The sequence below is a fragment of the Brassica napus genome, chromosome A2, assembly GCF_020379485.1.
Source record: "Brassica napus cultivar Da-Ae chromosome A2, Da-Ae, whole genome shotgun sequence".
Lineage (NCBI taxonomy): Eukaryota > Viridiplantae > Streptophyta > Magnoliopsida > Brassicales > Brassicaceae > Brassica > Brassica napus.
In genome coordinates this window covers 1,731,185-1,755,924 of record NC_063435.1, presented here as the reverse complement: position 1 = coordinate 1,755,924, position 24,740 = coordinate 1,731,185, and the positions used below count along the sequence as shown (strand labels likewise).

Sequence of the window (24,740 nt, the reverse complement as noted above, 5' to 3'; positions counted from 1 at the left end):
AATATTAAATAGAATCCCACATCCGATAATAATCAGGAGTTTTCATAATTGGTAAATTAAGTCTGATAGTTATAAGACAAATTAAAGATCGAAAGACTGATTAAATATTTCCTAATTTAAAGAACTTGTTTTATTTGATCCCAGGCGTTGTTGTCGTTAGAAATAAATGATTTTTCCAAAAAAAGAAGAAAGGAACGAAGCAGCTCATCGATCAGCTAAGCGATTCTTTTGCGTGGATCGTACTAAGTCCCCCTAGAATGGTTTCTTGATTTGTGCTCCTCTTCTTTGTGATACTGAGAGATTCAATTCAGGCCTCGTTTGATTCAGATCTACTCATTGTTGAAAAGTGATGAAGTCCGGGAGTGCGGCGAAATTGATAGTAGAAGCGCTGCTTCAGCGGTTCCTCCCTCTCGCTAGACGCCGAATCGAGACAGCTCAAGCTCAGGTTCGTCTCCTCCCTCTTTCTCAATAAGCTTCCTTTTTTGGTTTGGATTCCATATCTTATTGGTTGGTGCTGATATGTTTGCAGGATGGACAGTACCTTCGCCCGTCAGATCCTGCTTATGAGCAGGTCCTCGATTCGTTGGCCATGATTGCGCGTCACACTCCTGTTCCTCTTTTAGAAGCTCTTCTCAAATGGAGGGAAAGGTGTGTCTGTGTACATCTCATTCTGTTAGATTCCTGTTTAATTATGGGCTTCCAACTTAAAACCAATATGTCATTGAATTCCTGATGTGTGATTACTTTATCTCTAATACCCCTCCTCGACTCCTCGAGATGATGGCTCTTATCGGTCAGAAATTTCACCAATTGGCAATTAGTAGATTTGCCTTAATCTTTTATATATTAGTTAATGTCCCATTGAATTCTCGATGTGGGATTATCTCTAATACATTCCATTGTTCCATTTTTGTTCTTCTTCTTGCATTATTTTTAGCTTGAATCGTTGATCTCTGGACTATTATTAATGTTTCTATTTTTTTTTTTTTGTGGATTTTTATCTGCCTTGCAGTGAATCACCTAAAGGTGCAAATAATGCATCCACTTTCCAAAGAAAGGTATTTTCTTTTGACCTTTCACAAGACAAAAAGTTCTCGAGTTTTAGTAACTCTCTGTTTCTTAGTACTCTTACTTCTCTTTAAGAACGCTATTATCCATTGGTTTTTGATTATTCAGTTTATCAAATTCGGTTTTCATTTTTTTTTTCTGATATATGGTTTGTTACGTTACTTGAATCAGCTGGCTGTTGAGTGCATCTTCTGCTCAGCGTGTATTCGCTTTGTGGAGTGTTGCCCGCAGGAAGGGCTCACCGGTTTGTTAGTTTCTCCTTTTCTGTTTATTTCTAACAAAATGTGTGTAATGCGTGTTGCTAAACGAATTTTTTTTTTTTTTGCGTGAATGGCAGAGAAGCTATGGTCTGGACTTGAGAATTTTGTTTTTGATTGGCTAATTAACGCTGACAGGTAGTGGTTTCAGAATCTCGACCTGCTAAAATTTATATGATTGACACAAGAAAAGCTAATTTGGTTAAGTTCTGGGTGCTCCTCTGTTGCAGGGTTGTTAGCCAAGTAGAGTACCCATCGCTGGTCGATTTGAGGGGTCTTCTTCTTGACTTGGTTGCTCAGCTCTTGGGTGCACTATCCCGTATTAGGTATTTCATTTTGTAATGTTAGTTGTTAACGGTCCTCCAAGCATGCTAAAGTATAAATGAAAAAAAGTTGGAACCTCGACCATTCTAATCCTTTATTAATGTGATTTTTCACTAACAGATTCAGCTCTGTCACTGAACGGTTTTTCATGGAACTCAATACCCGCCGGATTGACACAAGTGTTGCAAGAAGTGAAACTCTCAGCATCATTAATGGGATGCGATACCTAAAGCTTGGGGTATGTTTCTGTTTTCTAGGAAATGCAGGTTCAGGAAGCGAACGTGACATTATGTTTATTTCCAGGTTAAGAGTGAGGGTGGGCTAAATGCGTCTGCCTCCTTTGTAGCTAAAGCAAACCCTCTTAACCGTGCTCCCCACAAGCGTAAAAGTGAGCTTCATCATGCGCTTTGCAATATGCTTTCTAACATCCTGGCGCCACTTTCCGATGGTGGCAAAAGCCAGTGGCCTCCTTCAGTTGCAGAGCCTGCGCTGACACTTTGGTATGAGGCTGTTGGACGCATCAGAGTGCAGCTAATTCATTGGATGGAGAAACAGAGCAAGCATCTTGGTGTACGTCAATCTGATTTTATATCAGTTTATCATTATTTCCTTGTTATTTCAGTCCTTAATATGTATAATTGGGCAAATAGGTTGGCTATCCGCTGGTGACTCTTCTTCTCTGTCTCGGAGACCCGCTTATATTTCATCATAATTTAAGCTCTCACATGGAGCAATTGTACAAGCTTCTGAGAGTAAGTTTGCCTGCATTCAGAATTTAAATTAAGTAAGAATGCACGAGAGCAATTGTCATGTCCGCACTCCCTGATGATTACATTGGCTTCTTATGCAAGCCTGTTCTTGGTAGTATATATATCTTGGTTTCACTCAAATAGTACATACTGCACATTTTGCAGGATAAGAACCATCGTTACATGGCACTTGATTGTCTTCATCGGGTGTTAAGGTTCTATTTGAGTGTATATGCTGCTACCCAGCCACCAAATCGTATATGGGATTACTTGGATAGCGTGACATCACAATTGTTAACAGTTCTGAGAAAAGGAATGCTCACTCAAGATGTCCAACAAGATAAACTCGTTGAGTTTTGTGTGACCATAGCTGATCATAACCTTGACTTCGCCATGAATCACATGTTACTAGAACTGTTAAAGCAAGATAGTCCAAGTGAAGCAAAGATTATTGGTATTCGTGCTTTGCTTGCCCTCGTTATGTCACCTTCAAGCCAGTATGTTGGCTTGGAAATATTCAACGGTAACCTGTTAACCTGAATTAGGTCGTTAGTTGGTCTCAACAAACTCGTATTTTCATATTTTCATACACGTAACTTGTCTTAATCCTTAACAGGCCATGGAATTGGCCATTACATACCAAAGGTGAAAGCAGCAATTGAGTCAATTTTGAGATCCTGCCACAGGACCTATAGTCAAGCTCTTCTAACATCATCCAGGACTACAATAGGTAAACTTTTAGCAAAAAGCTTACTGCAAATCTTGTGTTTTTGCTTTTTCTCATTTCTAGCTGGGACTCTCTGGCTAATACTTCCTCCTGAAAACATTTATTGCTAACCTTCAAAACATATGCAGATGCTATTAATAAAGAAAAGTCTCAAGGATCTCTCTTCCGATCAGTTCTGAAATGCATACCTTATCTGATAGAGGAAGTTGGACGGAGTGATAAGATCACGGAAATAATACCTCAGCATGGTATAAGTATTGATCCTGGAGTTCGAGAGGAAGCAGTGCAAGTCCTAAACCGGATTGTTAGATACCTTCCTCACCGCCGCTTTGCAGTTATGAGAGGGATGGCGAACTTCATCTTAAAGCTTCCTGATGAGTTCCCACTCCTCATTCAAACATCACTAGGACGCTTGTTGGAACTCATGCGTTTCTGGAGAGCTTGTTTAGTAGATGACAGGCAAGATTCTGATGCTGAAGAGGAAAAGAAAACAGACAAGGGGAATGATAGGTTCAAGAAATTATCTTTTCATCAAGCAGCAGATGCAATTGAGTTTCGTGCCGCTGATATTGATGCTGTTGGCCTACATTTTCTTAGCTCAGTCGACAGCCAGATTCGGCATACTGCCCTAGAATTGTTGCGATGTGTACGTGCATTGAGAAATGATATTCGAGATCTCATGATTCAAGAGCACCCAGACCATGTTATGAAATTTGAAGCTGAACCCATATACATGATCGATGTCTTGGAAGAACATGGGGTAAGTATCTTCTGTGTATATCTCACTCTTTAAGAGGCTTTACATTTTTAGCCTTTAGGCGGGCTATGGTATATTGTGTTATGGCTCTATGGAAATTTGAGATTGTATCCTCTCTTTTTCATATAATAGGATGATATAGTTCAAAGCTGCTACTGGGATTCTGCCCGTCCATTTGATTTGAGGAGAGATTCCGATGCCATTCCTCCCGATGTGACTCTTCAATCCATAATCTTTGAGAGCCCTGATAAGAACAGATGGGGTCGATGTCTCAGCGAGCTTGTTAAATATGCTGCTGAGCTCTGCCCACGCTCTGTTCAAGAAGCCAAGTAAGTATATTTCTTGCTGCATTATCTTCTGTGTGTTCTACTAGTATCTTTTTGAACTACATCATCCTTAGTGTGTTTTCTTGTCTCCTGTATGGAGTTTTTTGATACCTTCTTCTCTGACCGTCAACAGTCTCCTAAATCATTCAAAACAGGCAAAGTCTATAAGTGCTAGAGTAAGCTTCGTGAATCAACAGGCCTCAAAAAAAATGATATGTCCTAGTTTAACATGCAGATAAAATTTTACTTTGGTGTGGGAATTTTAAGAGTTTTCTCCTATGAAAGGAAAACATTAGTGACAGTATTTATGCAAAGCACTATTTCTTTTCGCATAAAACCTGTTTGTTTCATTTTATTGACATACCTCTTTTGCTATTATCATTTGACATGACGAAAACTAAGGTTCCCTTCTCATCTTAGGTCTGAAATTATGCACCGCCTCGCCTATATTACGCCGATTGAGTTAGGCGGAAAGGCTAGTCAGTCACAAGATACAGATAACAAACTGGATCAATGGCTTCTGTATGCTATGTTTGTGTGTTCGTGTCCACCTGATGGAAAAGATGCGGGTAGCATTGCGTCAACCAGAGAGATGTACCACCTTATTTTCCCTTATCTAAGATTTGGGTCAGAGACTCACAACGTAAGTGTTTTTTTGTCCTTGCGTTTAAAATTTGAAATGGGTAGTTTTGTCACAATTTAAAACTTACTTGTCTTGTTCGCTCTCTGTGGTTTTGGTTGAATCTTTTCTCCTAGGTAAAATTTTCAACAATGTTTTCTTTATATTTCCTCTCATGTAGCATGCTGCAACTATGGCCCTCGGCCGCTCGCATCTGGAAGCATGTGAAATCATGTTTAGCGAGCTAGCATCTTTCATGGACGACATTTCATTAGAGACAGAGACCAAGCCAAAATGGAAGGTATGGGTATTGGAAGTTTGTATATTTGGCTGAATGAATATATCAAAATGAACTAAAACTAGCTAAGCAAAATGATTGAAAAAACGTTAAAAAAAAGTAAGGGCAATCACATGGATGAAAAGTACTAGAAGCCACTGCCATTATTTGTACCCTCTATGCGACTTTATTGAGCTTCATGTTGAACTTCAGGGAATATTATGCTAGATTTCCCTAGATTGGTTTAGTTGCTTGTGGTAATCCCTTCATCTTGAATTAGAGTCAAGGGAACAGAAGTATTCAGTATTGTCTCAGTAAGGGCTGCTACAGGTGTTAAAAATGTATGCTTGTGATATGAATGCAGATCCAAAAAGGAGGTCGAAGAGAAGACCTCCGTGTTCATGTTGCTAATATATATCGAACAGTGTCTGAGAATGTCTGGCCTGGAATGCTTGCTCGTAAACCAGTTTTCCGCCTCCATTATCTGAGGTTCATCGACGATTCAACAAGACACATATTGTCGGCACCTCCTGAAAGCTTTCAGGAAATGCAGCCTCTGCGCTATGCACTTGCGTCTGTTCTAAGATTCCTTGCCCCTGAATTTGTTGATTCAAAATCAGAGAAATTTGATGTTAGAAGTAGGAAACGTCTATTCGATCTGCTCCTTTCTTGGTCTGATGATACAGGAAGTACGTGGGGACAGGATGTTGTTAGTGATTATCGCCGGGAAGTTGAGCGCTATAAGACCTCGCAGCATAACCGGTCGAAAGATTCGATAGACAAGATTTCTTTTGACAAGGAACTGAATGAGCAAATTGAAGCCATCCAGTGGGCCTCGTTGAACGCAATGGCTTCCCTTCTGTATGGACCGTGTTTTGATGACAATGCAAGGAAAATGAGTGGCCGTGTGATATCTTGGATAAATAGTTTGTTCATCGAGCCTGCTCCCAGGGTCCCTTTTGGTTACTCGCCTGCTGATCCGAGAACTCCATCGTACTCCAAATACGCAGGAGAAGGTGGACGAGGGACTACAGGCCGTGATAGGCATATAGGTGGTCATCAACGTGTCGCGTTGGCCAAATTAGCTTTGAAGAATCTTTTACTAACAAACTTGGATCTCTTCCCTGCCTGCATTGATCAGGTAAAGTTCTCTCTAACTGAATGTATGGAAGCTGTGTTCATTAATTTTTGTGGTGTAATTACTAGGTAAAATGTCTGATATATCTTGACCAATGATAACAGCTTATCCATGCAACGATGGTTTAATTGGATTCTTTTAAAACTACATGAACTAATACAGCTGTACTTTTTCCAGTGTTACTACTCTGATGCGGCTATAGCTGATGGGTACTTCAGTGTGTTGGCTGAGGTCTACATGCGACAAGAAATACCAAAATGTGAAATCCAGAGGCTCTTGAGTCTAATTCTGTACAAGGTAGTCGATCCATCTAGACAAATTCGTGACGATGCTCTTCAAATGCTTGAGACACTTTCAATGCGTGAGTGGGCTGAGGATGGTATAGAAGGTTCAGGAGGCTATAGAGCAGCGGTTGTAGGTAATCTTCCGGATTCTTATCAACAGTTCCAGTACAAGCTCTCCTGCAAGCTCGCCAAGGATCATCCCGAGTTAAGCCAGCTCCTTTGTGAAGAAATTATGCAGCGTCAGCTTGATGCTGTTGATATAATTGCTCAGCATCAGGTCTTGACATGCATGGCTCCATGGATTGAGAATCTTAATTTCTGGAAACTCAAGGATTCGGGTTGGAGTGAAAGATTACTAAAAAGTCTGTACTATGTCACATGGCGACATGGGGATCAGTTCCCTGATGAAATCGAAAAACTTTGGAGTACTATTGCTAGTAAGCCCAGAAACATTAGCCCTGTATTGGATTTCTTGATCACAAAGGGCATTGAGGACTGCGATTCAAATGCATCTGCCGAAATAACTGGTGCGTTTGCTACATATTTCTCAGTTGCTAAACGTGTAAGTTTGTACCTCGCGCGTATATGTCCTCAGCGTACTATTGATCACCTGGTTTACCAACTTTCACAACGGATGCTGGAAGACAGTATAGAACCCATTGGTTATGGTGTAAACCGGGGTGATTCCAGTGGAAATTTTGTGCTCGAGTTCTCTCAGGGACCTGCCACAGCACCTCAAGTTGCTTCAGTTGCAGACAATCAGCCACACATGTCACCACTTCTTGTCCGAGGATCCCTTGATGGTCCCCTTAGGAATACAAGTGGAAGCCTAAGCTGGAGAACCGGAGGCGTGGGTGGGAGAAGTGCTTCTGGACCTTTAAGTCCAATGCCTCCTGAGTTGAACATTGTTCCTGTAGCTACTGGTCGTTCTGGTCAGCTCCTACCATCACTGGTGAATTCATCAGGACCGTTAATGGGAGTCAGGAGTTCAACAGGAACTGTGAGGAGTCGCCATATGTCACGTGATAGTGGAGATTATCTCATTGATACACCAAATTCTGGGGAAGATTTGTTGCATTCTGGGATGGCAATGCACGGTGTCAATGCAAAGGAACTCCAATCAGCCTTGCAGGGACATCAACAGCACTCACTCACACATGCCGATATAGCACTGATTCTACTTGCGGAAATCGCGTATGAGAACGATGAAGACTTCAGGGAGCATCTGCCTTTGCTCTTCCATGTCACTTTTGTTTCGATGGATAGTTCTGAAGACATCGTGCTAGAGCATTGCCAACATTTGCTTGTTAATTTGCTCTACTCGCTTGCGGGTCGCCACTTGGAGCTATATGAGGTGGAAAACAGCGATGGAGAGAACAAACAACAGGTTGTGAGTTTAATCAAGTATGTGCAATCAAAACGAGGGAGCATGATGTGGGAGAATGAAGATCCAACGGTAGTGAGAACAGATCTTCCTAGTGCTGCTCTTTTATCTGCACTTGTTCAAAGCATGGTCGATGCTATATTCTTTCAAGGAGATCTTCGAGAAACTTGGGGAACCGAAGCTCTCAAATGGGCTATGGAATGCACTTCAAGACATCTAGCGTGTCGGTCACACCAAATATACCGTGCGCTACGTCCAAGCGTGACAAGTGATGCATGTGTCGCACTTCTACGCTGTCTTCACCGATGTCTTAGCAATCCCATTCCTCCAGTTTTGGGTTTTATAATGGAAATCCTTCTGACGCTACAGGTCATGGTAGAGAACATGGAGCCAGAGAAAGTCATACTCTACCCACAACTCTTCTGGGGCTGTGTAGCCATGATGCACACAGACTTCATCCATGTCTACTGCCAGGTCCTCGAGCTCTTCTCCCGTATTATCGACCGTCTATCGTTCCGTGACAAAACAACTGAAAACGTTCTCTTGTCGAGTATGCCCCGCGACGAGTTCAACACTAATGACTTGGGAGACTTCCAAAGGACAGAGTCTAGAGGGTACGAGATGCCACCGTCAAGTGGAACTCTGCCCAAGTTCGAAGGCGTGCAACCTCTCGTCCTTAAAGGACTGATGTCTACTGTTAGCCACGAGTTCTCCATCGAGGTCCTATCAAGGATCACAGTGCCTTCATGTGATTCTATATTCGGCGACACCGAGACGAGACTCTTAATGCACATCACAGGTCTACTCCCTTGGCTTTGCTTGCAGCTTAGCCAAGACAAAGTCATGGCTTCGGCGTTACCGCTCCAGCAGCAGTACCAAAAGGCATGTTCTGTAGCAGCTAACATTGCTACCTGGTGCCGGGCGAAGTCACTAGATGAACTGGCTACGGTTTTTGTCGCTTATTCTCGAGGCGAGATTAAACGTGTTGATAATCTCCTCGCTTGCGTCTCTCCTCTGCTGTGCAACAAATGGTTCCCTAAACACTCAGCTTTAGCTTTCGGCCACTTGTTGAGACTGCTAAAGAAAGGACCAGTGGACTACCAACGAGTCATCCTACTTATGCTCAAGGCTTTGCTCCAACACACTCCCATGGATGCTTCACAGAGTCCCCACATGTACACCATCGTCTCGCAGCTAGTTGAAAGCACTCTGTGCTGGGAAGCGTTAAGCGTTCTCGAAGCTCTTCTTCAAAGCTGTAGCCCGGTGCAAGGCGGTAGCCATCCTCAGGATTCCGGTTACTTTGAGAACGGGGCTGATCATGAGAAAACGCTTGTACCTCAGACTTCATTCAAAGCTCGAAGCGGACCTCTCCAGTACACAATGATGGCGGCAACAATGTCGCAAGCTTTTCCTCTCGGAGCGGCTGCAGGAGAATCAGGGATACCTCCGAGAGATGTGGCTTTGCAGAACACAAGGCTGATATTGGGACGAGTTCTTGATAGCTGTGCTCTGGGAAGAAGAGATTACAGAAGATTGGTGCCTTTTGTCACAACGATAGCAAACATGTAAGGTTTTTTTAATTGTATTTGTATGTTTTTCGGAAGTTTTATTAAGAAGCAAAAATGTTTTTGTTTGTGAATAGTATGGTGTTATAGAGACTTTGAGTGTATTCCAGACATTATTACCACGAGAGTTTTATGCAACTACTTTATATGTTGGTGTTTATTTTCTAGTCATCACAAAATGTAACATATATTTATCTTTTCAAATAATATTTCATAGACAGATGAAGTTTAAAAGATGAAAATTTTAATAGTCTAGATAGGAGACAAAGCAGCCAAGATAAAAGATATATTATTTCGAGTAAATTTTAATCAACGCAGACATTTTGTTCAACCTAGCTAACACTACATAATCCGGAAAAACAAATACTCTCCTTAAACACCAACGCTTGAACTCATTGTCTTTGCTTAGTTCAACTTTAATGGTTCTAAAACCATTCGTGTTGTTGGGATTGTTAAAAAAGGACAAGAGTATAGCCAGGAGAACAAAACCTTGGTGCCAAAATAACTCACCCGCTTGAGTATAACCTCTTATATGTCTATAAGATGGTGCTAAAGTGAACTCTTACAATGTTTTTTTTTTTTGAAACTTTTTTTTTCTCAGCCATCAGCAAATGATGGTAACTCTTACAATGTTCAATACCAAAACTTCTTCAACCACCCATGATCCATCACAACCCACACTTTAAATGTAGTGTGTGTTAAAGTTGAAAGGATACGGCTACTCTACCCTCGTAGTTTATTAATGAGCCAACTGGTCCACTTGGTATGTCTTAATGTCTTACCTCGCCGTGACAAAGAAAAAAAAGTTTCACACCTCAAATAGAATTTCGTAATGTATAATATTTATACTGATCATTAACTGAATCATATCCGACCAAACTTTTCTCGACCAGTAGTGGGATTACTTATGAAATCTTAATTTTGACCATGATCGATGCTTATGAAACCGTTAACATATGAACTGTGGTTGTTGTTTTATTGGCTCATGTACTTCTCAAGTTCTATTTTCATTGAAGCAGTATTACAAATTACTACAAAATGTTTTTTTACTACTATAACATATTGCTACAGTTAATGTTAAAAACATATTACTACAGTTTATTTAAATAAACATAAATTATTTAAGAAAAGCACTAAACAGTATAAAGTATCAAATAATGTTCATAAAATATATATTGTATGTTTATATAAAACTATATATAAAAACTCGAGATTTAGGAGACTAGCAGGCAGACGAATCAAACTAGTTTATGGAATTAAAAAAAGAGTATAACATATTCAGAAAAAGTCTAATCAACGCAAACTATGAAAACTGTCTCTCCTACAACAGCCTAATACTCTGAAAGTACTCCCAAAAAACCATTGTTCTCATACGCCGACCATGCTTGAACTCATCGCTTCCCTTTACGTCAACCTTAATTTTCCTCAAACCATTTGTGTTGGGATTGTAAAGTATACCACTAAAGTCATGCGAATAGTACCTTGGTGCCAAAATAAACTCACCCGTGTGAGTAGAGCCATATATGCTTAACTTAGATAAAAATTTCCAAGATTCAATACTAAAACTTTTCTTCAACCATCCAGGTTCTCGGGCAGCCTGATCTATAACCCACACATTAAAGGTATCTCCGCTGGTATTAGTAGTGGTTATGGCTACTTTCCCCTCATAGTTTATCAGAGTGCAATCTTCACCTAGACGTGACATGTCTGAGGATAACCTAGTAAGAAGATCCCACTTTTCATACCTCAAATCGAATTTCATCAAGCACAAGTACTCAGCGCCTGTTTTGGCAACAAAGTAAACAACACCATCTATGCACACATAAGCGTTACAGCAATAACGGTGTGGAATGCTACATTCTATTGTTCTCCATGAAGACTGTTCATCAGCTCCCAATGTGAGTACTTGATATTCATATCGTGAATGGGGTTTATAATACCGTCAGGCGATTTTTTCGTCATGCATAATATTTTGTACTCATCATTAACTGGATCATACCCGAACAAACTTTTGGAGACGCTCATGATGTTTTTGACCTTTGGTAAATCTATGGACTTACCGGTGCTAGGGTTACATATGAGTTTCTTTTCGCCATATCCAAGCCTTATCAAGCCGTTAGCATAATGAGGAAGGCAGGGAAAGCATTCAGGATCTTCACGGGGACATTTAACACGTGACAGAAAAGTCGTTGATGACGAAGACGACGAGAAGAAGTAGCAATATTGGCGTTTGCATGGTTTCGTTCGACCAATGAAACAGACTAGGAGACGAGGCTGAGACGAACAAGACCTGGTCTCGAATGATTTGATGAAATCTCTATTGGTGATGAGATTTGCCCATGCATGACTTGGATACTAGAAGAAACCTAGCTACCGATTTCGCAGGCAATCTCCTGATAATCTCCGTGTTGAGGGATTTCATCAGAGTTACTCTTTCTACACTTCTTCAATTTCTTCTTTTTGCTGCATGTGACCATCATGACTGTTTCCAAACCCTAAATGTCTGTCTACTCTCTTTGCTCTTTCCCAAGGAGTGGTAACACTATAAATAGGGAGGCAAACGTTTTGAAAGAAACCCTAAACATGCCCACGGTATTGTTATGTAAAAAACATTTGTTTCTAAAAATATATATTTTATATTTCAGTTGCATTTTATAATTATGATAAAATATATCTTCAAAATCGTTCCTCAATTCTTTTACTTTTTAAAATTATATTAAATAAATATATATTTAGAGAAATACAACTTTAATACATATAGACACATTTTTAATTACATGATAATCTAAAATATCTAATTTAAATAATATCATAACTTTGTGAAAGTATCGCAAAAACTAAAATTAATAAAACTAATTTTCAAATTTCATGAACAAAAAATGTTAGTTTTAAATAAAATTTGGATATATTAAAAAAATGCTTAATAAGAAAATTTCTATAAAAAAGAGGAACACATTAGAAATAAACATATCTCAATTATAAAATTTCTCTGGTTAAATAAATAGGAGACTATCTGTAATGGGAAAAGCCTTTTATTAATGAAACAAAGAAAACATAAAATCCACCACTGGTTTATAAATAAACTTAGTGGACATGAGAAGGCAATGATAATGATAAGTGTCAACTACTCATAAGTGAGTTCTTAAAATCCGAAACTGAAACGTAAAAGATAACTTGAGCTAAAGAAATAAGTAACCAAAACTGTGGCGGTTTCTTTAGTTTGCTCAAGCTTTGCCATTAGCTGCAGCAGCAGCTGTTGGGTTAAGCTCATCCCAAGCTTCAATCCATGTCACCATGGCATCTGCAAGCTTGTCAAAGTACGGGTCTAAGGAACTCAGCTTCTCCTTGACCATCTTTGAGAGCTCAATGTAGCACTGCTGAACAGTGGTTGCTTCCTTAGATAGCTTTGCGTTCTGGAAGAAAGGAATAATCTCCTCCTGCCAGAAGATTCCCTTGTATTCCTTCTTCAGGTTCACAAACGGGTTGCTCGCTTTGCTGTGGTAAATGTATGGCAAACCGGTCTTCACTCCCAAGCCCAAGTGGTCACAGATCACCTATTACAAAAAGATCATGTGCTTCATTAACATTCATTAAGATGGTTTGAGTTCTAGTAGTGAGTTAGTTACCTTGATGCACCAACCAGCCCACATATCGTCGTAGCGACCAATAGGCTGACCATCACCCATGAGACCAAAGTACATAGCTGGTCCAATCAAGTCACGGTCGAAAGCCAAGTTCATACCGCACATTGGGAAGAGTGTTCCCTTTGGGATGGTCATGACAGCATCCACATACCTAGTGTTCCTCTCCTTAGGCTTGACGAGTTGGGTGGGAGCATCGTAGTCAGGGATGTTGAGCCAGAGTCCATGGGAAACAGCAGTGGTTACACCCTCACGTAGACTGAAAGGGTATCCACGGACGAAGTCAGCTCCTTCACGGTAAGGATCGTACAAGGTGTTGAAGAACAAAGGAGTCGATGGACAGAGAAGGTTCTTGATGTGTTGCTCAAGTGCGTTCACTGCTTTCCCTGATGGGTCCTTAGCAACCTATAATACAATACACACACATCAATGAAAATGCATGAACGAGACAAGTGGCAAACAACTACATCTCTAGCCATTAATTCTCCACAAGACCTCATAAAAAAAGACAAAAAAAAAACAGAACGTGAGAAAATATAAAGTTTCAGACACAGAGATCATATCGACAGCAACGTAGTCAACTCATCAGAGATCATGTTTGGTAATACAATTGGAAACAGATGAAGATTTATCAATGGGATACATTAACAATGTTCTAAAAATATTGGTCTAGACAGCTTGGCGCAAATTTATGCCATTAAATCGGTTTAAACCGTTCTATATCGGTTAAAAACAATTTAAATCCGTTTAAAACAATATAAATTAATCTAGATATCTTAAATCAAATCCAAAAACTGGTCTAATTTCTTTCTTTTTGTATATCTAAATTTTATAATTCATTAAAATAATTTAATAATTAAATAAAAAATAAAATATCTAATATAAATATAAAATATATAAAATAAAATAAATATTTCGCTAACTCAATTAACCAACTGGCGAGTAAGCTACATTGCAATAAAACAATGAATTGCACAATCAACCTAACTAATCAGACAAGGATCATCCTAAACCTAAGATCCGACAACATCTAGTGAATTAATTACTTAGATCTTCTACACCAAAAAGATTCGAAAACTTACGAAGCAATCATCATCAATGGTGAAGATATACTTCTTCTTAGACACCATGTACCCAAAGCACCTACAAGCAGAGTCCTTAAACGAGATGCAAGAGGCTTTAGGTCCGAGGACTCGGTTAATGTCGTTCCTGTTGTAGAGCTCGTAGTCGTAGCCTTCGGGAACGTGAATCTTCTTCGTTGGATCTCCGTCCTGGACGATGATCAGATGGTACGGCTGGAGAAAAGGCCTCCACATCTCGAGGAAGTCGAGGTTACGGATGGTGGGAATGACGATGTCGAGCTCGTCTTTCAGCAACGGCGTCGGGTTCACCGGGAGTCCGACGGTGTTCGCCGGGTCAACCATGGTTCAAAGGGGAGAGAGATGAGATCGGATCGCGTCGGTGGATTTTAGATGTGTTTTGTTTTTATTTTTTGAGATTTTGAAACTATAGATTGAATGAAACTGGTGTCTGTGATTTATACAGATCTATTCGACACGTGTTGGATTAAGACTCGTTTCGTAGTGTCCCAGTCATAAAAGCGATAGGGTTGTAAAGTTCTTGTTCCGTCTTTTGATGACCTTAAAGTTCGGTTTTGTAATAATCTTGGTGATTAAGTTTTTTTTTGTCAACTATATTGGTATTATCATAAATTATTTATAGATAATTATTAAGCTAATATGTTATGATATCAAGAACAATTAGAAGAGAATCTGAGAAATTTTATTTCCTAGTTGACAAAAAAGGTTAATTATCAGATTTCAAGGGTGAATGTATGTATGTGTGTTTATTAATCCATTGTAGTTTAGTGTTAAATCACAATTTTTAGTTTTCTAAACTGAAATTAAATTTCAGTATATTATTAACTTGTAAAATTAATCAAGGCTAGTACAAAATTTGGTTTCATTTAATTTTTCCGTCATTTAATTTCAGATTTGAATTGTTGTTTCAGTTTAATTTGGGTTTTAATATTTAGAAACTTATTGTTGAAAATTAAAACGGTGAAGGGCCGTGAAGCATTTAATATAATGCATTGAAAAGTTGAACTACATTTGCTACCAAATTAATTCGTATGTAAGTGTATTTTGTTTAGAATTACAAACGTTTGCGCTAATCAAATGAACGTAGCTCTAAGAAGCTGAACAATAAAAAAAATTTGTTGACTTCAATGTAATGACTGTATTTAGGTTGCAAAAGAAGGTTTCAGTCTTATAACACAAGTACACAACTAAAAACAATTAAAATGAAAATGTAAACTGACAACTTGATAAATGCTCTGCTTTACTTTGCTATGTAACGAAGGAATAGTGCATGACTGCATGTGGGGCGAGTGTGGCGATATATATGGTGGCGTGCCATCTTAAATTGTTCAACATTTTAACTTCCATTTGAGTTAAAGTTCGTATATATTCATAATGTACAAGTGTAGTGTAACAAGTACAGGGACATAATTCTTAACATGTTTACCAAAAAAAAAAAAAAAAAAAAAAAAAAAAAAAGTACAGGGACATAAATCAAAATTGTCAACGAAAAGGTACATAATCAATAATTCTTTATTGGTTTGATTTAGATTCGAATCATAAATTTCCCGTAATTTTTAATTTGTCAAACATATTCTCATTCATTCTAAACATATATAATTAAAAAACATTTTTTTGATAAAAGTTGAAGCGTAATCCTAACGACGTGTACCGTAATCCTTACGTTGTGGTTGTGGACCGCTCGTCGATGCACGTCGTGGACTCGTGTCTATGATTATTGCATAATTCACGTAACAATTATAAACGAGAGTACATGCACGTAGGTGATGCCGTGTATAATTTTTAGTTTAATATTAATTATGCATTCTTATATATTTGATTCTATTCTGATTTGCTTTTGTTTTAGAAAGTCATCCTACATATCAATTGCAAATTAAATGAGTTAATTTTTATTAAAAAAACAACATTAATGATACTACATCCGTTCTGGAAAGTATGACATTTTGAATTTTTTCTTTGTTCCACTAAGAAAGATTTTGTGTAATATCATTAATGATATTTTCTATAAAAAAATAATTCAGTTAATTTGCATTTGATATTGAGGATGACTTACTTAAATGTTTTTTTGGTAAAGACAAATATTTTTGGTAAAGGGGTTGCGGCTGTAACTTCCGCCACCCGGGTTCGATTCGTGCTGGGAGGGACTATTTACATTGCTTGGGTTCCCGGCAAAAAGGTGAAAACACCTTTTTTTTTACCAAAAAAAAAAAATAAAAATATTTTTGGTAACTTCTTTTTATTTTCAAGCTTTTTTTGTTGTTTCAAAAGCACAAATAGAAAACCAAAGAAATAGTTTTGGCTCAATTCCAAAAAAATTGTTTTGCAAAAGAATTAGTTTTGGTTTCACTCTAAAACTTTTGTTTTGCAAAGAAATTAATTTTGTCTCCATGTTCGAATCATATTAAGTGCAATGGTTTCTAGTAAATTACATTCATTTTTCAAAGAATGTGAACAGTTAAGAAGAAATATGCAAAATAATTAAGTGCAACTACTTAAAAAAAAGAAAAACAAATATTCCGATCATTCTAGGTGTATAAATAAAGAAAACATTAATCACAAATGCTTAGAAAGAAAATGTATTTATTGTTTTTTAATCTATGTGAAATGCTCTAAACGTCTTATTTTCCAGAACGAATGTAGTAATTGATAACTCATGAATCAGGACGATGTAGCAGCAAAAGAATGGTTATGGTAAAATGTGCTTGATAATGATAACGATTGTGACGACGGTGGTGTAAACGAGAAGCAATTATAAGCAAAACGAGACTCAGTTTTGGATGGTATGACAACACAGCCACACACACACACATACTATGTTAATGATTATTATAATATTTGGTTGAAACTGTTCGCAAATGGGATTTTATTATTATAGTGCTATATTCAAAGTTGTGAAGCTTCTTAACTCAAAGCAGAAGACCATGATCTAGAATTTCTTCTGCTGTAAGAAAGAACTCAAATACGCAGAGTTGAAAGAATGATTACAATAACGGAACTCAGACTGAAAGAATGGTCCGATTGTCAAACACGGAAGCTCCCAAATAACCGAGAATTGAATCGGGTTTATGCGTACTATTCGAGTTAGTCTTAAGGAGAAGAACCAACGAACAGTAGTGAGGCTTTCTCTAATCTTCTACTGCACACAGACGCTCTGGAAAAAAATTCAAGTAAGAATGAATATGTCAGAGAAGCAGCAGTAAGCATTGTCAAAAGAAGAATCTCGAATGATATACTTGGGTATAAAGGAAAGGTATATTACTTAGATATTCGTAAGTCAATATCATGGACGTTCCCCAAGCGGACATGCTGAAGAATCTTGGACCCAAACCCCTATAGAATCCTTTCCACCCATCTTGTGCGATCAGATCCTTCACCACTTGTTTCGCTGAAGGTCTGTTTTCTTGGTGTCCCATTACCTGAATATATATTTATTCAGGTTGATTATTGTAGTTTCGATATATATGTTGCAATAACCGCAGTTCTCTCACTGAGAACCAGAACATCAGAGACCCGAGAGCTTGCTTACATTCATGAGAGCTAAACAAACTCATTATGAAATCACGTTTTTTGATTATGAAAGGCAATAGTTAATACCTGCAGTCGCGTTTTGATTGTATCCAATGGCGTTGTGATCGAGGATGCTGTTGCACCGGCGATGATTCCTCCCAAAGCCTGGACAAGAACTATTTTTGACTGGCTAGGAGGAACAGTAGCCTCCGAGTCACTACCATAGCCTAAGAGTCTGCCCAAACAGTAGCAGACATTAGTTCAGTGAAACAAAAATAGCTTTTGTAGCAAATCGAAAAACCAAGTTCTTGCAGTCAAACTAAAATGAAAACCATCATCAATATACTACAAAGTTCATGTCTAACCTCCAGATAACACGCTGACTTGATCCATAGCTAGCCCACCAAGCAGCACTCGAAGGAGAATAAGTCATAACAGACAAGCCAAACCCTCTGTATAACCCCCTCACGCCATACGACTTGATGATTTTCGTGGCAACATCAATACCACCAGTATACGTAGCATGACCTGAGTATCCTTGCACCATCAACTTCTGGCTAACCTGCAGCAAAACATAAAAACATTAGCTTTAACATTTACCACAAAAGCAGTACTTGTGGGGTGTCCCAATACTTACAACATCAATAGGAACAAACACGGCCTGCGAGAAAAGAGACGCGGTCATCCCCGCCATGCCATTAGCAATAGCAGCTTGCGTAGGTTCACTAAACTCGAAAGGCGCAACCAACTTAAAAGCCGAGATCTTCGTGGTCTCCAGAGCAGTTAGGAATATGATCCTCGCAGGTACTGCACCTGTGATAACAGTGCCGAAGCCTCGGTAGAGACCAGGAACACCGTCGTTCTTGAGAATCCCTTTGACCACAGAGAAAGCGCTTCTCTCAGCAACGTCTTTGGAAGCGACTTGAAGGCGTGTTTTGACAACAGAGACAGGGTAGAGAGCTACTGTAACGCCAGTGAAGAGTCCAGCTCCAACCACGTAAAACCTCTTCTTGTCAAGCCTGAAAGTAAATGGAACAGCACCAATATTTAATTGTCGTATACACCTAACCATATTTCAATCAATAGAAATATGAAGCGGAGAATCTTATTAATAAATTTTGTATTGAAAACACTTATTTTGAAACGAATGTTTTTTCCCTACAAAAACAATTAAATCGAAACGGATGATTTGTTCTATTAACAACTTCTTTGTATGTTATGATTCAACACGAGAGAACAAACAGGTGAATGAATAGGTGAAGAATCTGAAATAGAGCTTCTCGATTGCATTTTTCACGCAAAGAAGCAATCACACGAGAGAATCTGGATCGAGACAATTACACAATTTCGGATCGATTTATACGGGGAAAGAGGGAAACGTACTTGTCCCAGTTAATCTCCGTCTGTACAAAAGGCGCGACGCGAGGACTCGGCGGCGTGTTCATGACTTTCTCCGATGCGGGGGGCGGCGAGGATGAATGAGCGCGAGGCGAAATTAACCGATCTCTCCCCTACGACTCAGGAAGACATCTGTGAACGACGACGACGACGACGATGACGGCGGAAATGTAATTTCTAATCAGAGATTTGTTGCGTGGAGGCAAATTCAACTAACTTTGGGATTCGTCAGGACTTTCCACGCGCATAGGAGAATTTTAAAACGCAGACGCGGTTTTAACCCAACTTCAGCGTTTGGTCAAACCGCGAACTTCCCTCAGATTCCAATCAAAGGGCCACCGTACGAACTGTCACAACTGTCTATCTATGTTTTACAAAACACATTTTTTTACAGTTTTACTTGCTGTAGCAGAGCAACTTTTTAATATATCAACAAAGTTTTGTTCAGTCAATGGACTAATTAATAAATAGGTATCTGATCTTATGTTAAAGTTACCCTTTTCTAACGTTGAATTTTTTTAAAATTAACATATGTTAAAATATATATTTTTTAAAATAACTATATTAGACTATATCTTCCAACTAAAAGGTGACCCCCGAACAAAACGCGGTTCTTGACCTTTCGCCTTTTCGGACCAGCGGAAAATATACACGTGCGAATATAAACTAGGATGGGCCTAATTTGGGCCAATGGTACAGTGCGCTTATCGTGGCCCTGTTGAATACGTTATTGGATTACTATTATAACCTCTCGTTCTTTTGCTTTTTCTCAGTCAAATGTTTCTTTTTGAAGTACTGACCATTAAAATAGATGGCGTCATCTTTAATCATTTTTTTTTTTACTTACAAAACTCTGTTTTTGATCTTTGTCTGAATGTTGAAAAAAATCTTTGTCTGAAAACCCAATATACCAACCAAAAATACAGTTTCTGAGAAGTACAGATCAAATCACAAGCTTGAGATGAACACAACAAGAACCACCGTGAGTGATACTGTCCAGAGAGAAGCCAAGTTCCCTCGTGCAGAGTTAGGAAGAAAAGGGTACGCATCTGGTGGAGGCAACATACACTCATCGCCGTTAAAGTAAACTTTCCTCGGAAAAGCCCATCCTTGCTTGAAAGTAAATGTCTTTTCATCTTTCTGCAGCAACACCTCTGACTGAACATTCCCCGAAGGTCCAGCTTCCATCAAAAGATCATTGTAAAACTTAGTTCCAAAGAACATTCCTGTATCATCTGCACAAACAGATATCATAACGTGTCAGTCTTTCAATGTTTGGCTGAATAGTTGTAGTGTTCGAGAGAGAGAGAGAGAAAGAGGAAGAGTTACTTATGGATCCATAAGGAGCAACTGATTTGTAATCGAAGCTGAAAACTTGAGTCACGTTGTTGAGATTTGGGTGCTGAACTGCTAAAGTCCATAGTGTATGGTTCATCCGGTAATTGAAATTTGTGATGGCTATCTTCACACGCCAATAGTCTTTGTAGTTAGTTTTAACGTGCCAGTGAACTCTAACGGGGCACATGTGGTGTGTGCATTGTAGCAAAGGAGCGTTGTCTTTTCTCGGTGTGTTGAGACCTTTCTTGGTTAGAATCTTAGAATCAGCCCTGCAAGCAAAGTTATTGATGCTTTTTTATCAGTTTAGAAGATTAAGAAAGGAGTATGTATTTAAAGTGATTTGTGTTATCTTTCTGCTCACTTGACGCAGCTCTTTTTGTTCTCGCAACCACAGGCACAAGAAGGGCAAGGAGTTATGGTGTCGTTGTAGAAAGAAGAGAAGGAGACGCAACAGCTTGGATGCTTTCTGGCTAGAAACTGTGAGTATGTGCAGGTTACATTCCATGTCACTGCATAGGCAATAAGATTGAGATGATGTTTACAGATCAGTGATGTTTTTTTTATTTACCTAATATTGTAAAATAAACAATTCTTAAAAAAAACTAAATTTAAGTTGTTCAAATCAGTTTAAATCAGTCTAGACTATTTGAATCATTTTAAATCGATCTAAATTGGTCTAAATTGGTTAAATCAAGTAAATTCAAAGTCAATTATGACTAATTTAATTATATCTTTACCATTAGTGCAAAAGAAAAAATCTTTACCATTAGTGTGTATATAAATAAGTGAAAAATATTTTCTCTCTATTTTTATTATTTTTTGTACATCAAAATACTTTTTCAAATTTAAATTTATTAGTCAAACACAAAGAAAACTTAAAATATGTTAAATAAATATATATAATAAACAAAAATAATTCATTAACTACATTTCTAACAAATTTTTGAACATTGGATTTACTCTTTTAATTTTACTTACTCAAAGCTTGTGTCTTCCGCCTTTTGTCAGTAGTGAGAAAAACGGTAGACGGCACTATTTTGGCAGGACCGCAAGAGTAACCAGGCCCAGGACCAAGCAACGTGAAGTTCTTAGGAAGCTTAACAGTCTTGTTCGTAGTTCCAGCCAAACCAACACTAACTTGAAACTGCGATACAGCAGATGATGGATCTTGACCCCAAGCTCCAACCACACCGCCTTTGCAACAGTTTGAGAACTGTTGATTGTAAGGAACACCTGGCAAGAGATCAACGACTGTAGGGATTTTCTTACAGCAATGAGGTACATTTCCTTTGAACTTGGAGCAGTCTCCTTGTTCTGTTGTCTGTGCACCAACCATTGACCAAATCACTTCTTTCTTTGCCCATGCCCAGCCTAGTGTCCAGCCAGGGTTTTGTATGTGTCGGTAGATTTGGAAGTTGTTCATAGTTACAGTTGCCTGTAAATGCATGTATAGAGATGGTGAGAGTTTGTGTGAAGTTTCAAACACAGTGTGCACAAGCGCGGAGAGGGTTCTTACCACATAACCATCTGCTGTCCAGGACATGATGTCCCATTTTAATGTGATGTTCCCATTAGGATCCAATGGATCATAAGCAGCTGGTGGAAAAGAAAAGATCAGAGGATCAGAGAAATAAGTTGATGTGGGTAAAAATAAAATATCTAGAACTTACATGATGTGCTAAAGATGATCATGAAGAAGAAGCAGGAGCAGAAGAAGAGGTTCATCTTCTGTAAATTTTTGGTTATTGGTAGTGTTTCTTTACCCCAGTTTCTTCTTCAGGAATATGAAAATTGATGTGTTTGTAGATTTAAACAGAAGCTAAATTGATTAGTCTTTTGGGTCTGAAGATTGGCAATTCCACAAATTTATACTTTCTTGTTTTCCCATAACTTTAAGCAATGTTTATGGTGAATGATAGTATAACAGCAACAGAAAGTGACGTGTTCTTGTCCGAACACAACATCTCAACTGATTTTAAAATCTTAAGATACTGAACACTAATGATTCAGAGATGAGAAGTGAGAATGTAACTTGGGGTTGAAGACAAAAAGGAAAGTGGTAATGAGTCATCTTCTGAGATAAACATATCTCCTAACTTTACCATAACTATCTTCCTAAGCAATTATTTCATTTGTCCAAATGTTACTAATTATTCAACTTCCTTCATAAATACCATTTAGACGTTTTTGAATCATCCTTAATCTTTCATTCTGTTCTTGTTTTGGTTGCATATGCATACAACCCACAGTTCTCTTTGCAAGAGTGAAGACTGATCATTGTCTCACAAATGAGAAGATCTAATGCTCTCAATTTATCTATGATCACTAGACTCTGTACTGTAAGGAGCAGAAACTTTCCAAGAAGCTGGTTATGATGAATCTACCAACTTTTCATTCAACTTTTTATTGACTTGAAGAACAACCATGTTCAGACAAGACAAGTATTAAAGTAGTCCCAGACAGAGAACCAAAAAGAGGTGAGTTTCATAAAGCTGTTAAATAAGTCAATGAGAGGGTCAATCCTAAAGCTTTACTCTATCATAGACCATATATTGGATAAAAAAGATTCAGATCCAGCAGCAAAAGGTCTAAACCAATGAATGTTTTAACTAGCAACAATAGAAACGCATTCTCCAGATGTCTAAATTAAAGAAAGTTTCTAGCTTTGAACCATTGATAGACAAATCCTTTTTGCAAGAACATAAGAAAATGGTCAAATCCAAAACAATCCTCATGAACATAACATTGATCACCACGATATGAAATAAAGTTACAATTTTTTTACACTTTCTTCAACGCTGCAGAAGCAAATCATTTGCCAGATCCAGATCCAAACAAGTAACCCAGAGAAGATCCTCCACCTGGTGCTGCATGAACCTTCGTCGATGGTCGTTCCTGTTTCTCAAAATCAACATAAAAAAAACACATTTTCTTGTTTAATTAAGTTTTCGAATTCTAATTCTTACAAAACACAAAAGATTTTTTTACTATTATTATTACCGTGAGGAAGTTGCCACAGTTTTGTCCCTCTGTTCTAATGTAATTATTAGGGCTTCCTCTCACACCTGCCGACATCTGTTTCTTGTCCGCCTCCTCCGTCTTGGCTTTATCTCCGGTGGTGGTGGTTGGTGTTGTGGTGGTGGGCATGTTCGGTTTGGAAACAGACTCAACGGATCCAAAAAGGTAACCTAGCGAGCTCTCTCCAGCGCCGCTGTTAACTCCTCTAGCTTTCCCCATTTCCCGGCGAGCTAATTCCGGCGCCGATACTCGAAGATCTAGCAATGCGTAACATTAGGTTAAAAAAAAGAGACCTTTAATATATTTGGATACTTGTGAAACACTCAAGAGTAGATTCGTTTCATTAGTTTTACCTGTGTTCTGGTTTTTGTTTCCTCTTCTTCTGCGATTAGGCGGAAGTCAAGGCAGAGGGAGAAACAGAGGAACAAGGAGATACAGATACGTACATGTACATATGTATTTATAAACACGTGTAAGACATTGTGTGGTGGTGAGGAAGACATGAAGTTATGGTAGGCACGTGTGGGGTCGTTGGTGCATCACGTAAAGCCGTTTATTAACCCTTTTTTTTGTTTATGTTTAAATATTTAATTGATTTATATGAATATAAAGAGGCTTGAATCTCCAGAATAACAATGACAACCCACGTTGTCTACGTTTTAGGTAGCTTATAGAGGCAACATGTATATTTTCTTATGCTAGTCTATCCTTTAACATCTCTGTGTCCATCACATTATTTGCATATCTTAATGGAAGTTTACAGCTAAGAAGCAGAATGTGCAAGTGGTGATTATGTATTCTACGTTGACCAACAAAACAACAACAACTAAATAGACATCTTCCGAATATTTTTAGCAATGAAAATTTGAAAAGTTGTTCAGTGAGGTCTTATTGGTAAGTATACAGTGGTAAAGATCAAAAATATCAAATATGAGTTTAAGGAGATTGACTTTCATCTAGAATATATTGGAAAAGGCTTAGAGTATCTTGGCTAGGTGAAAGAGTTCCTCTCTCTAATTGGCTTGATGTTTAGAAGCTTAAAGTCTCTTAAATCTCTTCAATAGATTCTTAAACCAGTTATTGTGGGTGAACCCAAGAGAGGCTTAGGATGAACATGCAAAGCCTCTAGAGTCACTCCCCTCTTAACATTTCAACGACTTTGCTCACTGATGGACGGTCAAATGGATCTGTTTGAATACCCCATAAACCCACCAACACCATTTTCTTCACTGGTTATCTTCTCCCTCAGTCATTTTATCTCAC

General features: G+C 38.5%; 5 protein-coding genes across 5 annotated transcripts; 1 reads left to right on the top strand and 4 right to left on the bottom strand.

Moving 5' to 3' along the window:
- Nucleotides 1-147: 147 nt before the first annotated feature.
- LOC106367168 (protein furry homolog) lies at nt 148-9,635 on the top strand. Its single transcript, XM_013806885.3, has 17 exons — nt 148-445; nt 530-648; nt 1,013-1,058; nt 1,240-1,312; nt 1,406-1,463; nt 1,556-1,651; nt 1,770-1,887; nt 1,953-2,219; nt 2,300-2,401; nt 2,564-2,921; nt 3,015-3,128; nt 3,254-3,885; nt 4,015-4,211; nt 4,629-4,851; nt 5,009-5,128; nt 5,469-6,245; nt 6,420-9,635. The coding sequence occupies exons 1-17, from the start codon at nt 350-352 to the stop codon at nt 9,477-9,479; spliced, it is 6,456 nt and encodes a 2,151-aa protein (XP_013662339.1). The 5' UTR covers nt 148-349; the 3' UTR covers nt 9,480-9,635.
- Nucleotides 9,636-12,491: 2,856 nt separating this feature from the next.
- On the bottom strand, nt 12,492-14,630 carry LOC106367169 (UDP-arabinopyranose mutase 2). The gene is made up of 3 exons (XM_013806886.3): nt 14,199-14,630; nt 13,102-13,521; nt 12,492-13,029 (listed from the first exon to the last, which is right to left on the bottom strand). Exons 1-3 carry the CDS (start codon nt 14,538-14,540, stop codon nt 12,700-12,702), a joined length of 1,092 nt encoding a protein of 363 aa, XP_013662340.1. The 5' UTR covers nt 14,541-14,630; the 3' UTR covers nt 12,492-12,699.
- Nucleotides 14,631-17,062: 2,432 nt separating this feature from the next.
- Nucleotides 17,063-19,389, bottom strand: LOC106367170 (solute carrier family 25 member 44). Its single transcript, XM_013806887.3, has 6 exons — nt 19,107-19,389; nt 18,361-18,742; nt 18,089-18,285; nt 17,811-17,958; nt 17,476-17,632; nt 17,063-17,367 (listed from the first exon to the last, which is right to left on the bottom strand). The coding sequence occupies exons 1-6, from the start codon at nt 19,166-19,168 to the stop codon at nt 17,342-17,344; spliced, it is 972 nt and encodes a 323-aa protein (XP_013662341.1). The 5' UTR covers nt 19,169-19,389; the 3' UTR covers nt 17,063-17,341.
- Nucleotides 19,390-19,923: 534 nt separating this feature from the next.
- LOC106367171 (COBRA-like protein 4) lies at nt 19,924-22,347 on the bottom strand. The gene is made up of 6 exons (XM_013806888.3): nt 22,130-22,347; nt 21,976-22,055; nt 21,438-21,894; nt 20,821-20,968; nt 20,451-20,728; nt 19,924-20,356 (listed from the first exon to the last, which is right to left on the bottom strand). The coding sequence occupies exons 1-6, from the start codon at nt 22,182-22,184 to the stop codon at nt 20,070-20,072; spliced, it is 1,305 nt and encodes a 434-aa protein (XP_013662342.1). The 5' UTR covers nt 22,185-22,347; the 3' UTR covers nt 19,924-20,069.
- Nucleotides 22,348-23,105: 758 nt separating this feature from the next.
- Nucleotides 23,106-23,992, bottom strand: LOC106367172 (protein SPIRAL1-like 4). The gene is made up of 3 exons (XM_013806889.3): nt 23,831-23,992; nt 23,460-23,734; nt 23,106-23,354 (listed from the first exon to the last, which is right to left on the bottom strand). Exons 2-3 carry the CDS (start codon nt 23,694-23,696, stop codon nt 23,271-23,273), a joined length of 321 nt encoding a protein of 106 aa, XP_013662343.1. The 5' UTR covers nt 23,697-23,734; nt 23,831-23,992; the 3' UTR covers nt 23,106-23,270.
- Nucleotides 23,993-24,740: the final 748 nt, after the last annotated feature.